The 17,877-nt window shown below is 48.5% G+C and overlaps 1 protein-coding gene across 1 annotated transcript; it reads right to left on the bottom strand.

Moving 5' to 3' along the window:
* Nucleotides 1–858: 858 nt before the first annotated feature.
* Nucleotides 859–11,883, bottom strand: LOC146855925 (pleckstrin homology-like domain family A member 1). The gene is made up of 2 exons (XM_085653871.1): nt 10,960–11,883; nt 859–3,791 (listed from the first exon to the last, which is right to left on the bottom strand). The coding sequence occupies exon 1, from the start codon at nt 11,497–11,499 to the stop codon at nt 10,987–10,989; it is 513 nt and encodes a 170-aa protein (XP_085509997.1). The 5' UTR covers nt 11,500–11,883; the 3' UTR covers nt 859–3,791; nt 10,960–10,986.
* Nucleotides 11,884–17,877: the final 5,994 nt, after the last annotated feature.

Genomic DNA, 17,877 nt, shown 5'->3' with positions numbered 1-17,877 from the left:
ACATGCTCTTCCATTCTCACTTATTTTGTTTCGCCGCAAACTGTGCTATTCCAGTTGGCGGCGCCTCACACGAACGCCACTCAATTGAAAAGCAGCGGATATGTGAAGATTCATCACTTTTGTATGAAAATGTGCTCAATGCCAAAATTGGGATCTTCCACCATAAAATAATTGCCTCATGCGAACCAGCCTCCAGCTTAAAGTGAAAATGTATGAGTCTGTTCGTGACCAGAGTAGAAAGAAAATAATACCAAATTATAGCAAATTTTTAACCAGCAGACATGTTCAATAGCAGACTTGACATGTGATAATTGTGCTTGTCTACTTATGTGAGGCTGTTGCACCCCTATGTATCGAGGCAGGTGGTAGAATCCCATGACAGCCAATGAGGTCTGAGCTTCTGAAACTGAATATTTGGGGTTTTAAGAATTTAAAAAAACAAATGTAGCAATTGTATATCCATATGTATCTGGGGTTGTATAAACTTTGCCAGGTCTTAAATTTGCCAATTATCTGTATCCTTGAAGGATGCTTGCAGCCATTGCTCTTAAAATACAATATATGGTTGTGCTGTAATGCAGTCTCCTCTTCACAGCAAATGAGATCTTTGGAGGTGGCTATTGCTCTGAGGAAGATTCCTTGTCATTCAAACATGAAGTTGTGAATTTGGGGTATAAACTTGTAATGTGCATTTTGATTTGTTGTTTAAAATGTGTTCGATTTTTAAGAGTATTTTAAGCTTTCAAGGATTTACCCAAAAATCGACATAGAATTTGACTATCGCGTTTCAACCAGTCTTCTTAAACAGTATGATTCTGGCTGAAATTAGCAAAGCGAAAGGATGACAGGTAGTCCAAATTCTCTTTTAATACCATAGGTGTCTCTTTATTTGAAATGGATTGCATTTTGAAAATATGAAAAATAAATCACATCTCTCAGAAATCATTTATGAGAATTATTTACATTACAACAACATACGACTGTTGTCGCTCACAACACATTGTATGGCAGAAAGCATTTGATACTTCACTGAAGCCGGCATTTGCATATTGTGATCCTGAAGAGGTGCAACCTCTTTGGGAAGTAACAGATATAACATTTTTTAATAAATAAGCAACTCTACACAACAGTCCCAGTCAGAGAGCTTCATTGTGGACTTTGGTGTCCTTTGTCCACAATGGACACCCACTTTTACACTAGTTTCTTCCACCTGGACTCCTTTTTGAAATACAATCCTAAATTTTCTACACAAATTTTATAAGATACATTAATTTGACATGAAGGCGAAATATCTGTACAATCGCTTTAGTAACACTAAGTCAAGACAGAGACAACAAAAAAACAAGAGTTAACCAAGCAAATGGATTGCATGGCCAAAGCAACAAATATACCTATAAGTTGACCTAACTTGTTCAGCAAAATAATTAAAACATGTTGTTAATCCTCCCTTATTGAACGGACGAAAGTTAACCAGCTATGAGAGTGATTTATATGTTCTTCAAGTCCGGTGCCATGGTAATATGTACTGCCTGAATGATAAACAAGTGTTGTATCTCCGAAGAGTGATTTGAACAATAAGGGTGCACAGATACCTGAAATCAGGATCATTTATCTTACTGCAAGTGTGTATTGAGGCACCTTGCATGAAGGCTGAGGCAGGTACTACACCAATAACAAATGGACAAACGGGGTTACGATAAGACTCTTCTGTTGTTTATTTACCAGCTAAGACTAATTTTGATCAATGGTTTTGTTCTTGATGTGCGAGCAGTTAGAACCTCTTATGCAGCCCGATACTGTGTGATGGATCGGAAATTATGGCCTTACAGCAAACCTCCTTTTAGCTCTAACACGAGGGACAAGCAGTTGGGGACAATATTCATAATATTGTCTTCAGGTGTTAAGAGACAATGAAAACCCACCAGAGAGGACATAGAGGGGCAGGTTCAGATTTGGACTCAGTGTTCTCCTACAAGGCACAGATTTTGAGCCATTTCCCACTGAGCAAGCGATGATGTCAGGCTTCGGCATACGTGGCACCTCACACTTATGCAGACTTGAACATTCAAGTCACCCAAACATAAATAAAACAGCACAATTCTGTGCACTACCTTGGTCCTATGATTCATAGTCTATAGTAATGGGTTAAAAACATAGGAAGTTAATAAATCATAGAAAATTGATTGATATCTTATGATCACTCCAATGTTAAGCATGTGCTGTGATGCAAACCACATGATGTTCCGAAGCAGCCATTTGAACTCATCTTTGGGCTTATCTTATACATAACTAATTAGATATTTGTACAATCTTCACTGAGAAGAACTACATACATAGATCATGTAAAAGTCTTGAGTATGTCATAGCATCCCATGTACACAACTTTGACAGCAATGGCAGCAAAACCTTCTGGATTTGTTCTAAATAGGTGTCGAACAATAGTTAACGCCACATTGTAAGGGAGTCCTCTCCATAAGTAAAAGCTTTTAGACTGTAACCTTGTGAGAAATAGGAGTCATTCTGAACAGGACTATGATCTACACATTCAAAACCACAAACCAAGCACAGTCTGCAGCCGTAAGAGTACAGATTGCAACTGACACATTCTAAGGGTCAAGTGGTCGTCCGCTAGCCTCAAACTCTAGGGATCAGTTTTGAAGATTTCACAATTTCACAGAACGCAATTCAAACACGACCAAATCTCACCGTTCCACAAGATTCCAAGTTACTCAAAAAATTCACTTGCTGTCAGAAACGTTACCCTTTTTATAACATACAAAACAGGTGTACATAATGTTATGGTGTTTTCTCACAAAGTTAAAAATAAGATGTTCCACAAAGCATAAAGTGACAAGCTCGATGTCTTCTTTCACCTTTCTTTCAAAAGCAACCAAGCTTCTCAAGATGTCCTTGCAAGAGTCAACTTTCAGATTTTTAAAAAAAGTTTTTAAGAGCCTGTAATAATGAGTCTAGAAGTGGAATGAAAGAAAAGTCAGTTGGACATCCGTCATCGCTTTAACAAGGGTCATGCTGTAACTTGCTACTCCTCACATGACGAGACAACGCGCTGAACTCACTTAGACCCAAATCAGATTTGTCACACAGCTTTGTCATCTTCTTTTGCAAGTGGCAAATTGTGTTACAATACACTGGGTCCTTCTTGCATCAGACACGCGGCTAGGAAAATGGATTTAACAGTGTGACTCATATGCCTCAGTAAATACTTAATGCGGCCCTCTTTGGCCCGACTGATGTCAGCCGCAACATTAGTTACGCCTCCATGAAATCGGAATCATACATCCGCGGATGTCTTAAAACAGGAGGAACTTGCAATGCCCTTTTGTCCACATGTGGAAAAATTGTTCTTTCTGAAAGTTTTCCAACTTAAGAGAGTCATAATATTTTCAGTATGTTTTCCAGTCTGTGAATTGCTTTACCTACTTTGAAAAAAAAGACTCACAAAAAAGAACAAAAATAGTAAGTACTCTGTTACTTACAATACAGTAGAAATGATGGAATGCCATGTTGTAGCAAGGCCAGGTTGCCAAATGATCTTATATTTTTATTTTTTAAACGGGTCCGAAAATAACCATAAAAGTCTTCCATACTTGAAATCGTGCTTCTTCCTTTTTGGCGGGGAGACACAAGCCCCCAGACCATCAGCTGGCTTTGAAGTGTTTGAAGATGCATTTGCTGCAGTGCTTTGCAAGAGCTGGGGAGCTTTGATCCGCCAGAGACACTGACAAGTTGGATTTCCACCCGTCCAAGAGGGATTATTATTGCAATTCCACCTGAAAAAAGAAACAGACCACATTAAAAAAAAAAAAAAAATGCACTTTAACTTAACAATGTCATAAATCTAGTCCAAATCGCATTTTTTTAACCAAATAGTCAATCAAAACGTTTTTTGCTAAAATAACGTTGAAGAACAGTTCAAAACGTACATTTAGTATTTGATCTCCTGTGAGCGCCATTCATATGAATGAAGAAACGCAGTTCAGATACTTACGCAGCTTGGTTTAGATTACTTTGGTGTATGTAGTGTTCTGTATATATTTGTATAACTAGACCCTTCTGGTCCCCTCAGGATGACGTAAGCGTTGGGGTGTGTCTCGTGTGGTTAAATAAAGTTGGTGAGGTATTGTGAATCAGTCAACAGTTGTATTCTGAAGAATTAAGACGTGCACTACTGAGCTCCATGTGTGGTGTAGTTGCATGCTAGCGGGCTGTGAAGGACGCTACAGGTACAGGGTTCTAGGATAACGCAACGAGAGTAGAAATCTGGACTTATATTTCAGATTAGTGCCTTATTCTGATCTCTGTTGCTTTAGTCGGGATCCCGGTTTTACACATTGCTCTGAATTCAGTAAACAGGGGATGGTCTGGATGTTGTGCGCTTTCTGTTGTGGATGAGTTGGCCAAGTATCAGCTTCTGTTTTAGATTTGGTGAGGTAGAGCAGCATTGATGGGTTGGTGGGCAGGTTCACAGAGTCTACTTCTAGGTGCCTTAAGTGTTTGACACGGACTATCTCCAGTGTCGGTCATAATGTTCCAGGCTGGCCCAATCCATGATGTGTAGTGAAAGGGTCACTTTTGTACACAATAATCAATATAACTAGCTCTCCGAACTAGGGTAAAGCTGGTAAGGTGTTCTCGCTTTTTACGCAGGCCAATTTGATGTAGGAGTTTACTTAGGGTGACCAGATGTCTCAGATTGCCCAGGACAGTCCCTGTTTTCAGAGGACTGTCCCAGCCTCCCGACGCTTTTCCTACTTTTCAACAAATGTCTCGGTTTTTGGGACAAAGATAAAGTCCTTCTGCAAAGCAGAAATTAAACTACGCTCTCCTTTCAAGAGATGCCTCTAATGTGATTTAATTGTATTTCATTCTTTCAGGCAGCACAGGATGAGGTGGGCTGCCAGCTCCCAGCAGAAGGAAGACAGAGTGGGGAGGAGAGTGTGGGGGGGGGGGGACTCCGGGGTGGAGGTTCTGCCACAGCTAATGTTATGTAATGTACCCTTGTGAATGCGTCTGAAAATTTTACATATGTACACACAGGGCATGAGTATGGGTTACACGCGGGTGGATGGTGTCCACCCACTATTTTCACAGGATGAACGCCGTCCACCCGCCAAGAATGTGGGCCCCACTGAATAATGTGCTGAACTCGTCCCTAAACACCTGGACACTTTCAGCAGCGCCTGCACGTTGTCTGCTTTCCATCTGCAACAAGCAACAACCTGCACATGGGGACCGGCTTTCTTATTTTAGACACCTGCCAGGCCCAAAACAAAGGCCGAATTTGAAGGTTTATCAGGCTTCCTTTGTTCGGGAGTCTCTTGGCTGGGAGCCTGACACCTGATGCAAATGAAGCAGAAGGGAAACAAAGGCTCACACCTTGTTAGCACTTCACACTTACTTAACCCCTTCCCTGCTCATGACGGAACCACTCCGTCATGAGCCACGGTTGCGCTGTGCTCATGACGGAGTGGTTCCGTCATGCTGCGGCCGTTGGCCGCCGCTCCGCCCACGCGGCGCTAATTCCCCGCCTGTGCGGGCGATTAGCGCAGTGGGCGGAGACGTGACGGAACCACTCCGTCATGAGCACAGCTCAACTGTGGCTCGTGACGGAGCGGTTCCGTCACAAGCACAGCGCCACCGCACTGCCCCCAACCCCCCCCCAGCGCCGCGGCGGAATTCCTGCCGCGGCGAAGGGGTTAAGAGAGGCAGATTTTCACTTTGCTCAGTCCCTGTTTAGGAGATATGCATGCACTGTGAGAATGTCAGATGTTTAGGTCTTTCCCAGGACTTACACTAAACAAATTGCATTTATATAGGGCTTACTTCCCCTGAGGAGGCGTTGGAATAATTTGAGTACACCTATTTTTTCTTGTGCAGCCCTACTCATCACAATACAAGGTGTCAGAGCGCTTTACATCAACACGTGCATATTGCATGTACAATAAATTATATAAGTTTGTAAATGAATGTACAGGATGTGTTACATAAAACTGGGGGATTGCAAGGTGTAGAAGTCACGTATCATCTTCCATAGCTCACTGTACTATTATCCTCGCCATGCGCTCAAACGTACACATGATAGACCTGTTAAACATATATGTGAGGGCTTTAGATCTGATGTCACTTCTTGCGATGCCACTTCCTGAAAAGTCGTGGCTTGTGGTGCCACTTTCTATGATGTCAATTCCTGTGATGCCATGTGTGATGTAGAGCGCCGTGATGTCACCCGCTGTACACACACATACATTTACATTTATATGGGTACGTAAAAGCCGAGACAGGACAAGACATAAATGTAGTACGACCTTTAGTCCTACTTTTAAGTCTGACCTGTCCTGTTTTTTTTGCTTCTTAAATTCTGGTCACCCTAACTACTGCTAGTTTGTGTTTTGCACGTGACCAGGTTTTAACCCCACTCTTGCTTTGGTTGAGGAAAACACAGTTCTCCAGAGGACATCTAGTGTTTTTCTTTTTCTGTGAGTGTTAGGACAGCTTCTGTTTATGTATTTACAGATTGTAAGCTTTTCGAAACAAGCCAGCTACCGTCTCCGCTGAAGGCAAGCGTTTTCGAATAACTCGCGCGTCACCAAACCAGCAGGGGCCATCACTATAGTGACAGGCAGCAGTGGGAAGGGAAGAGGAAATACAACTCTGCAGAAATGCAAACGGAGTTCAAATTTTGTTTCAAAATGTGTCGAAAACAGCAAACGCGAGGAATCAAAAACAAAACGTGCTCGCCTTCTGACATATGGCGAGCTGCTGAATACTTAGCGAGAAAGGCTGGACAGGGCAACACACAGTTAGTTGTGTGCACGGGTGAACTTCACAGATGTAAACATGATACTTATTCCCAGAATGGTTGCAGGCCTCAGCCTCATTTGAGGAGTCGGTTCAGGGCAAAATTTACAAGCGGAGCTAGGCTTTCACCCAAGAAACACAGCCTGCCCGTTACTTCATCCCATGAATAAAATATTCCAGTAACAGCAGCCCCGGCTGCCAAGTGGGGAGCCGGCGCGCGGTACTTCCTTCCTGGCGAGATGCTATCGGGTAATTGCCTCGCGCATGGAGCCTTTATTCCTGGAAACCTGGCCAGCCCCCGGGGCAGGCTGGCTGCGAGAGGCTGCGCCCCGGGAGAACCGCGGCCTGAGGCCAGGGTCACAGCTCATGAAAACATGCCCAGTGACTTGGACTCTCTGAGGGCCACACCCTGCCCGAGGCCTGAGGCCAGGGTCACAGCTCATGAAACGTGTCACTCCATGAGGTCCAAACCCTGCCCGAGGCCTGAGGCCAGGGTCACGGCTCATGAAAACATGCCCAGTGACTCGGACTCTATGAGGGCCAAACCCTGCCCGAGGCCTGAGGCCAGGGTCACAGCTCATGAAAACATATCCAGTGACTCGGACTCTATGAGGGCCAAACCCTGCTGAGGCCAGGGTCACAGCTCATGAAAACATGTCCAGTGACTCGGACTCTATGAGGGCCAAACCCTGCTGAGGCCTGAGGACAGGGTCACAGCTCATGAAAACATGTCCAGTGACTCGGACTCTATGAGGGCCAAACCCTGCCCGAGGCCTGAGGCCAGGGTCACAGCTCATGAAAACGTGTCCAGTCCAGTGCTTGGAATGGAAAATGGAAGTGCAGGTACTCTGTACCAGAGTACCAGCTTGTTTTTGAGAAGTGCTTTCAAATTAAAAGTATAGGTTTTCTCTTGAGAAGTACCGGTAACAGTGTCCCCTCGATAACAAGTGAGGGCAGCCCACCGCGAGCCACTGCTGCCACCTAGCGGCGCTATCCTCTTTGGTACCCTTACCTAGTCAGTGTATCGTGCATATGGACCACATCACTATTCGGGTGTTTTTAAGCCCTTGGCTGCACCTGGGGTACACCTGGCAATGACAATATTTAAAAGTCGAAAGAATGAGCCTCGGCCCCGTGTGGGTTTCGTACCAGCAAAATAAACACAGCAACATAACAAATGTGTCGAGGTGTGCAGTATGGCCAACGCTCCTCCGAAGAAGGAATCACACACTCCGAGACTCACGCGGTGGCTCTCACACTTCACCCCACAGTGTCACACTCAGTGGGGTGTGCCCCACACACTAAGGCTCACACATTGGGGTATGGAGTACTACTCTATGGCCGCGCCTCACACCGCGGAACAGACTCCTTCACTGAGAGTGAGCCTCACACAGTGGGGAACAGACTCCTCTGGGGGTGAGCCTCACACTGGTGAACAGACTCCTTCACAGGGAGTGAGTCTCACTCTGGGGCACAGACTCTTTCACGTGGAGTGACTCTCACACACGGGGCTGCGGGGCACAGACTCCTTCTCTTGGAGTCAATCTCACACATTGAGGCGCAGACTCCCTCTCTTGGAGTCAATCTCACACACTGAGGCTCAGACTACTTCTCAGGGAGTGAGTCTCACATACTGGGGCCCAGACTCATTCTCTGGGATTCAATCTCACACACTGAGGCTCAGACTCATTCTCAGTGAGTGAGTCTCACACACTGGGGCTCAGACTCCTTCTCTGGGAGTCAATGTCACACACTGGGGCTCAGTCTCCTTCTCTGGGAGTCAATCTCACACACTGAGGCTCAGACTCCTTCTCAGTGAGTGAGTCACACACACTGGGGCCCAGACTCCTTCTCAGTGAGTGAGTCTCACACACTGGGGCCCAGACTCCTACTCTGGGAGTGAGTCTCACACACTGAGGTTCAGACTCTTTCTCAGTGAGTGAGTCTCACACACTGGGGCTCAGACTCCTTCTCAGGGAGTGAGTCTCACATACTGGGGCCCAGACTCATTCTCTGGGATTCAATCTCACACACTGAGGCTCAGACTCATTCTCAGTGAGTGAGTCTCACACACTGGGGCTCAGACTCCTTCTCTGGGAGTCAATGTCACACACTGGGGCTCAGTCTCCTTCTCTGGGAGTCAATCTCACACACTGAGGCTCAGACTCCTTCTCAGTGAGTGAGTCTCACACACTGGGGCCCAGACTCCTTCTCAGTGAGTGAGTCTCACACACTGGGGCCCAGACTCCTACTCTGGGAGTGAGTCTCACACACTGAGGTTCAGACTCTTTCTCAGTGAGTGAGTCTCACACACTGGGGCTCAGACTCCTTCTCTTGGAATCAATCTCATACACTTGGGCTCAGACTCCTTCTCTGGGAGTCAATCTCACACACTGGGGCTCAGACTCCTTCTCAGTGAGCGAGTCTCACACACTGGGGCTCAGACTCCTTCTCTTGGAGTGAATCTCACACACTGGGGCTCAGACTCCTCAGTGAGTGAGTCTCACACACTGGGGCTCAGACTCCTCTTGGAGTCAATCTCACACACTGAGACACAGACTCCTTCTCAGTGAGTGAGTCTCACACACTGGGGCACATACACCTTCATTGGGAAAGAGTTTTACACACTGGGGCTCAGACTTCTTCTCTGATAGTGATTACCGCACAGGGGGGCAGAATACGTTTGTCTAACGAGCTCCACTATGTACTATTTGGGAACAGGACCCCCCGCCCTGACCCGCTATCTGGGTTCCGTTCCTGGGCTCGGCGGGGGGCCCAGCGCTTCATGTATATGTCAGTGTCTATACAGAGGAATAGTTCCCCCCTGGTGCTATGTATCTTTGACACTCTCGTGCCAACATAGGAGCGCTCACTAACTCTGGCATTGTGCCTCCTCCCCCCACCCCCCGCTTCCGACCCGGCTCGTTGCTATGCGCATCTCACTCCATGGCCCCCTGCATGGCCTATAGAAGCCCCGGGCAGCTATGGGTCTTTGCACACATGTGCCCCCCTGTGCCCAGCGCTACGGGCTGGCAGCAGCCCCATCTCGCCTGCGCACGGCAACACTACGGGAAATTAGAGGTATGCGAGCCATTGGCAGCTCAAGCCAGGCATGAGACAGGTGCCTGCCTGGCTTTGACCCAGCTCGAGGTCTTTTTGGAACTTCGAGCCCAAAACGAGCCACACTGACGGAGATCAATCCAGGCTTCCTTTCTTGACCACATTGTGTGATTCTAGGCAAATAGTGTATATAACTGAGTCTTCTTTTTGTTCATTGTCACATATAACAGCTCCTTTAAATACGGGAGCTCGGGATGTGCGTTGCACGAAAACCTCTAATGTGGTTGATTCAACAGACTAAAAGGGTACTCCAGGTATCATTACAATCTCAGAAACATAGAAGATGCATGCTGTCATTAGGGTAGGGGCCAGGGATGTTTCTCAGTTGTTTAAAAACTCTCACTACTCAAATAATCTGATGTACTAAGGTGAAACGATTCCTCTAAATGCACATCTTAGATTTGTGAAGACATGGTGTCATATTTTAACATTATGTTTGTTACATGATTACAACATGTCAAATATATTCAAGGATCGGCCCGTGCAGGGCCCTGTGTGGGAGCCGGCCCTTGTACAGTGTTGGTTGTCCACGCGCCCTCTCCACTCACATCGCTAATGGTGACCGCAGCAGGGATCACTACCTATTTCTAGGCGGACAGACCCTGGCGTTGAATACCACCCTCCTCACCCCCCCCCCCCCCCCCACACACACACACACACGCGGGGCTGTAGGGACCTTCTGACGTGTGTCATGGCACCCTTTCTGAACAGCGCTACAGGGGAGCAGTTGAGAGCTCGGTTGGCCCTCTTGGCACTATGTGCGTGTGCCACCCTATGTCACTGTGCCCAGCGCTCCAGGCGTTATATAGCGCTATATACCATTGCTCCCCTAACGCTGGGCTCCAGCGCTCCAGGTGTTCTCTATCGCTGTATGTCATTGCCCCTCTAAACGCAGCGCTCTAGGCGTTCTCTAGCGCTATATGCCATTGCTCCTCTAAACGCAGCGCTCCAGCCGTGCTCCAGCGCTATATGCCATTGCTGCTCTTAACGCAGCTCTACAGACTGACAGCAGTCTCTTACCTGCGCTGGAAGGGCGCCCCCTGGCGGCTACGCGGAGTTGGAGGCGCTGCGGGAGCGGTGCACCGGCCTCTGCGGCGGCAGCTGCTGCTGATGCTGAGGCGGGCCCGTGGGCGGCGGCGCCGGCACTGGCGGCTGCTGCTGGGCCAGGTGCTGCTGCTTGTGGCGGGTGGACTTGACGGCCAGGATGGCCTGCCGGTTCTTGTACTGTACCATCTGCAGCGTGATCTCGGCGTTCCAGCCCTGGTCCTGGGGCCCGCGGAAGTCCACCTCGCGGCCGCCGGACATCACCACCGTGAAGTACACGTACTTGCCCTTGCGCTCCACGCAGTCCACCGTCTTCATGTGCGAGAAGTGTAGCTGCTTGACGCGCGGCGGCGTCTGCTCGGCGCCCTGAGGCGCGGGCTCCGGCAGCTTGGGTGGCACCAGCAGCAGCCCCTCCTCGGTCAGCAGGCAGCGCTTCTTCTTCCACAGCTGCAGCAGGCCGTCGCTGCGCTTCTCCAGCATTCCCTCCTTCACCACCTTGCAGCCGCCGTCCAGCATCCTTTCATCCGCGGGGGAGCGGACCTCGGCCCCTGAGCGCACGCAGGCGAGCGGGGAAACCGTGCGCGGGTCGCCAGGCGCGCCCTGTCCGGAGCAGAGAGTCGTGCTTCAAATACTGATCAGAGACCCAGCGAAGCGAAGTGCCCAGAGCAAAGAGCCGGGGATACACCCCAGAACAGAGCACAAGAGACACACTGCCCACAGCAGAGACGCACACTGCCTTCAACCACCCCTTGCTGCGGATGCAGAGCGCGGCAGCCGTGTGCCACCGTCTGGTGCCCGCCCGGTGTCACCGCACAGCCTGCTCCACGCCTCTCCCGGGGACAGATGCAGCTGCCTCTCCTCTCCTCAGTCACTGGCAGGATCGCCTCGCACCACCTCCCTCTCTCTCCCTTTATAAACCCCTCCCTCGCCCACCCTGGAGTGACACCCGGCGGAAGGAGGCGGCCCCGCCAGCTGCAGCCCCGGAGCCCACGCCAACACACGTGGCAAATGTCAAACTCAGACAGAGGCGGCGCGGGGGCAGAGGAGGGGGCCAGCCCGGATAAGACGCCCATTCACTTCTCCACGTGCCCAATTATCCTCAATTCGCTTCCGAGTGGGGGCTCGTTGCCCGCCCCTCCAGGGCAGGTGCTTGGGGGCACGAGGAAGGTGTGGGGCCAGGGCACAGCTGGTGGTATATCCCCTTTCCTGCTCTTTCCTTTCTCCAGGGACAGACATGCTCTATCGAGCTATATACATCACGCACCTTGCGTGCCATCTTCACAAGTCTCACGCCTGCATGCATCCAACTGTGTATCCCCTGTTTCTGCTCTTTCCTTTCTCCAGGGACAGACATGCTCTATCGAGCTATATACATCACGCACCTTGCGTGCCATCTTCACAAGTCTCACGCCTGCATGCATCCAGCTGTGTATCCCCTGTTTCTGCTCTTTCCTTTCTCCAGGGACAGACATGCTCTATCGAGCTATATACATCACGCACCTTGCGTGCCATCTTCACAAGTCTCACGCCTGCATGCATCCACCCACCTCATGGGCCTCTCTCACAGAAATTGGTCTCATACCTACATAGAACCACCCACTTCACGCGTGACTCTCACAAGTTAGAATTTTACAATTCCATGCAGGCACACACCAGATGGTGCCACCCTCCTTGGGTGTGTGTTTCGCACTCGCGTGCTGTCCACGTCATACAGCGCTACCTTAGCACATCTCGTGCCCCCTTATTGGGTGTGATTCTCACACTTGCATGCACCTACTTGTGCTATAGACATACATAGCGCTTCGACGCCTCGTCAGGGGTAGTAAGCACTATATCAATGCAATTACAATACAATACATACGCCCACACCCCGTGCGTCTCCCCCGTCAGGCGTAGGACGCACACTTACTAGCAACTTCACAGGTCATATATTACTCTCATTGCGTGTGGGTCTCACACCTGAAGACACCACGGTCTGATCTTTGACTAGCCTAATGACCCATTTCATTTGAAACGGAGTATTGGCAAATCACTTAATCTTCCAGTGCCTACAAAACCTGTGCCTAGAAAAATGCAACCTCGTATAGAGCGCTCCAGTACCTTCAGGTCGAGTTCGCGCTCCAAAAACGGCAAAAAAAAGCACATCTCGTATCACCATTATTGGGCGTGGGGTATCACACCGATACAACCACCCACTTCACGTGTCACTCTTACAAGTATAGCTTTCCCACCGCCGTGCACGCACACACCTGATGTGCCACCCTCATTGGGTGCGAGTTGCACACCTGCATGCAGCCACACAACGCATATCCACTGCCTTCGGGTGTGTTTTTCACATATTGCTTTAACAGTACGTCTCCTTTGGGTCTGAGTGTCAAACTTGCATGCACCCACACCCTCCCACGTCACTATGATTGAGTGCGTGAGTGTTATACACATGCGTGCCGCACTGCCGTCACACCCAGTGCGTCTGCCTAGTCAGGTGCAGGGTGCATACCTGCTCGCAACTACACACCTCATACATCAATCACACTGTGTGTGGGCCTCCCACTTACGGCAGAGGGCAAAGAAAGCGGGTCCTGAGGGGCACAGCAGGTGCCCATGCCTTTTTTAATTTTAGAAAAACAGTTCCCCTACTTTTTGTGAATAGGCAGCCCCCCTGGGCTGGTTAACTGCGAGATTTCAAATGCTTCAGCTGAAGTGTAAGACAGAGCTCTCCTGGGTGTGAGACCAGGGAGGGGCAGACTGCTAAACAAACCTTCTTGCCAGGGTGCTTACTTGCCTGAAAGAAATGTAAATGTGCACAACTGGTTAACTTGCAAATGTTTAGGTCCTATTGGCTTTAGTTGGTGGAAGCACTTGAAGATTCCTGATGACGCAGATATATTCTTTTTTGAGTTATTGCAAGGCAGTTACCAGCTGAGCTGTGAAGTGTGTGTTTTTAAAAGACAATTCTAAAAATTCGCTTTGTACTTCTGAATAACACAAATCTATATTTTGAAAGTACTTTTTATCTTCAACCTTTTTGCGCATTTTGTAGCAGTCTATCTTATGCTGTGTGTAAGGCTAATTTACAATAATGACATATCTTCACAGTGCTTTCTGTCAGAGACTGAGACGTTGTGGCACTACACAAACACAAGTCACTATTGTCCACCACAGCAACCAGAATTCAGTTCTGTGGCACTCTGGTTACAGATACAAAACCACCGCAGTATATTAACTAACATATCTTTTATGATGTTAGAGTACATTTCCCCGCTGGTTAACTTAACTTGAATTTATTTTTAAATTAATCTGTGTATTATTTTAAATGTAATATACTGAAGGTAAAAGAACAAAGAAAGTTAATGAATATATATATTTTTTTTAGCTAGGCCTTTGACCCCGCCCCTATGCTCACTCACCACGCCCCTATTGCGCTCAGCATCAGAGAGTTCCCATACATTTCCACTTCGACCTCTGCCGAGGACACCTCAGTCTCTGTGACCAATCGCGCCTTCAAACTCCAGTTTGCACCAAATGTGTGAACTCGTAAATAACCGGCGCACTTAGAAACGGGCAGCTGCACTCTCAACCCACCCCTTCACCACTGTTCCCAGATCGTGCCTGGTACAAAAGGAACACACAGGCCCGCTCAGCAATGTGGGAGCAAACAAGGAACACCGTGTTTCCCCTGGAGCAACTGCCGAGAACAAAATCTGTCATCCACAAAGTAGTCTGTCCAGGGCACACGCTGCCGTCCGAACCGGGACCCGTGACCGGATGCCAACGCGCGGTGGTATTGTGGGAACCGCGCAGCCTTCCTCTCAGCGTGAACATACTTACACACCGGTGCAGTGAAACACATGCGTCCGTTTATGAATGTCGGGTGCACAAATGCAGGATTAATTCTGGATAATTGCCCGACGGGAGTGCAGATAATGGCGGGGTTACCGCTGGTGTGCTGTACTTTGCTGCGCGTGAAATGGCTGAAGGGGGGTGGGGGGGGCTCGAGTTACAACAGATGCGCAGCTGAGGCGTTTGTCAGCCCCAACACTGCTGCACCCCGGTGATTAACATCGCAATTAAACATCTTTGTTAGCTTTCAAGACAGCATGCCGGGAAAACAGCAGCTTTCCCAGAAAACTTTGAATGTTTACTGCCTGACTGACAGCAAACCCTGCCTACAGTCAGTTATCCGATAACAGCTCTAAGAAAACCATCAATTGGGGATTTAACCCTAGCAATAATCTCTTGTTGGGATACAGCTCTGTTCACAGTATATTACTGTGCCAATTGCTCCTCCCACAGTCAGGTGGCGAGGCTCAAACCCCCTCCCCTCCCACCCCGCTCCCACTTCTCTCACATGGTTCGATCCTACTGAGGTGCTCCCAAAGGTCCATAAATAGCACTGCCCTGTACGAGGGCTCAACGTCCTTAGCACTAAGGGGTATATTTACTAGAAAATAATGCAGCGCAGCAAGCAATTTGCAGCGCCATGTTGCGTCATGTAAAAAAACGCAGGGATGCGCCGTATTTACAAGAATACGGCGCACCCCTGTGTCTTCCCTTGGGCCAGCGCTAAAAACAGCTGCCTAGCGCCGCCATTAATTAATGATAGTTTTTTGTGCAGGAAGGGACATCTTCCTGCACAAAAACAATCATTAATGGCGTTTTGCTCCTAATAGCAAACAACAAGGAGAAATAAAAGTATTTTTCCTCGTTGAGCCACTCTAATGCCTGCTTTTCACTGGCGTTAGTTTTGGCACAAGGCCTCAGATTTACAGATTCTTGTAAATCTGGGGCAGCGTCAAACTGAGTGGGTGTTGCATGGAAACACCTATAGCATGGGTACTCACAAACTTTCTGTCGGGGGCCAAAATGACAGTGTGGTTTGTGGCCGAGGGCCGCACCGGTAGGGGTGGGGTCAGTGGGGGGCGGGGCTAGAGTGAAAAAAAATCCGACCTGTTACAAAACATAAGACACTGCGACAATGCTGTATTTCAAAAGCAGATGTAACTACAAAGAGCACATTTTGATAATACATTTTTATTAGCAGACAATAGCAATCTTAAGAGGCATTGCATAGCTTCATACATACTTTGACCCTAATTCCATCACAGTCTCTCTCTCTCTCTCTCTCTCTCTCTCTCTCTCTCTCTCTCTAGGTCAGTCAGTCTCTCTCTCAGTCAGTCTCTCTCAGTCAGTCTCTCTCTCTCTCAGTCAGTCTATCTCTCTCTCTCTGTCAGTCGGTCTCAGTCAGTCAGTCTCTCTCTGTCAGTCTCAATCAGTCAGTCTCTCTCTGTCAGTGTCTCTCTCTCTGTCAGTCTCTCGCTCTGTCAGTCAGTCTCTCGCTCTGTCAGTCAGTCTCTCTCTCAGTCCGTATCAGTCAGTCAGTCTCTCTCTCAGTCAGTCTCTCTCTCTCTGTCAGTCTCTCTGTCTACCTGTCAGTCAGTCTCTCTCTCTCTGTCAGTCTCTCTCTCTCTCTGTCAGTCTTTCTCTCTCTCTGCCAGTCTCTTTCTCTGTGTCAGTCTCTCTCTCTCTTAGTCAGTCAGTCTCTCTCTCTCTTAGTCAGTCAGTCTCTCTTTCTGTCAGTCTCTCTCTCAGTCAGTCTCTCTGTCAGTCTCTCTCTCTCTCTCTGTCTCTCTCTCTGTCAGTCAGTCTCTCTCTCTGTCACTCTCTCTCTCCCTCAGTCAGTCAGCCAGTCAGTCTCTCTCTCTTTCTCTCTCAATCAGTCAGTCTCTCTGTCAGTCAGTCAGTCTCTCTCTCGGTCAGTCAGTCTCTCCCAGTCAGTCTCTCTCTGTCAATCAGTCTCTCTCTCTGTCAGTCAGTCTCTCTCATAGTCAGTCAGTCTCTCTCTGTCAGTCTCTCTCTCAGTCAGTCAGTCTCTCTCAGTCAGTCTCTCTCTCTCTCTCTCAGTCAGTCTATCTCTCTCTGTCAGTCGGTCTCAGTCAGTCAGTCTCTCTCTGTCAGTCTCAATCAGTCAGTCTCTCTCTGTCAGTGTCTCTCTCTCTGTCAGTCTCTCGCTCTGTCAGTCAGTCTCTCGCTCTGTCAGTCAGTCTCTCTCTCAGTCAATATCAGTCAGTCAGTCTCTCTCTCAGTCAGTCTCTCTCTCTCTGTCAGTCTCTCTGTCTACCTGTCAGTCAGTCTCTCTCTCTCTGTCAGTCTCTCTCTCTCTCTGTCAGTCTTTCTCTCTCTCTGCCAGTCTCTTTCTCTGTGTCAGTCTCTCTCTCTCTTAGTCAGTCAGTCTCTCTCTCTCTTAGTCAGTCAGTCTCTCTTTCTGTCAGTCTCTCTCTCAGTCAGTCTCTCTGTCAGTCTCTCTCTCTCTCTCTGTCTCTCTCTCTGTCAGTCAGTCTCTCTCTCTGTCACTCTCTCTCTCCCTCAGTCAGTCAGCCAGTCAGTCTCTCTCTCTCTCTTTCTCTCTCAATCAGTCAGTCTCTCTGTCAGTCAGTCAGTCTCTCTCTCGGTCAGTCAGTCTCTCCCAGTCAGTCTCTCTCTGTCAATCAGTCTCTCTCTCTGTCAGTCAGTCTCTCTCATAGTCAGTCAGTCTCTCTCTGTCAGTCTCTCTCTCAGTCAGTTAGTCTCTCTCTGTCAGTCAGTCTCTCTCTGTCAGTCAGTCAGTCTCTCTCTGTCAGCCAGTCTCTCTCTCAGTCAGTCTCTCTCAGTCAGTCTCTCTCTTAGTCAGTCAGTCTCTCTCTTAGTCAGTCTCAGTCAGTCAGTCTCTCTCTGTCAGACTCTCTCTTTCTGTCAGTCTCTCTCTCTCTGTCAGTCTCTCTCTCTCTGTCAGTCTCTCTCTCTCTGTCAGTCTCTCTCCGTCAGTCTCTCTCTCTCTGTCAGTCTCTCTGTCAGTCTCCCTCTCAGTCAGTCAGTCAGTCTCTCTCTCAGTCTCTCTCTTTCTCTCTGTCTCTCCCA

The sequence above is a fragment of the Triturus cristatus genome, chromosome 4_1 (genome assembly GCF_964204655.1).
Source record: "Triturus cristatus chromosome 4_1, aTriCri1.1, whole genome shotgun sequence".
Taxonomy (NCBI): domain Eukaryota; kingdom Metazoa; phylum Chordata; class Amphibia; order Caudata; family Salamandridae; genus Triturus; species Triturus cristatus.
This window is presented reverse-complemented; position numbering and strand designations above follow the sequence as displayed.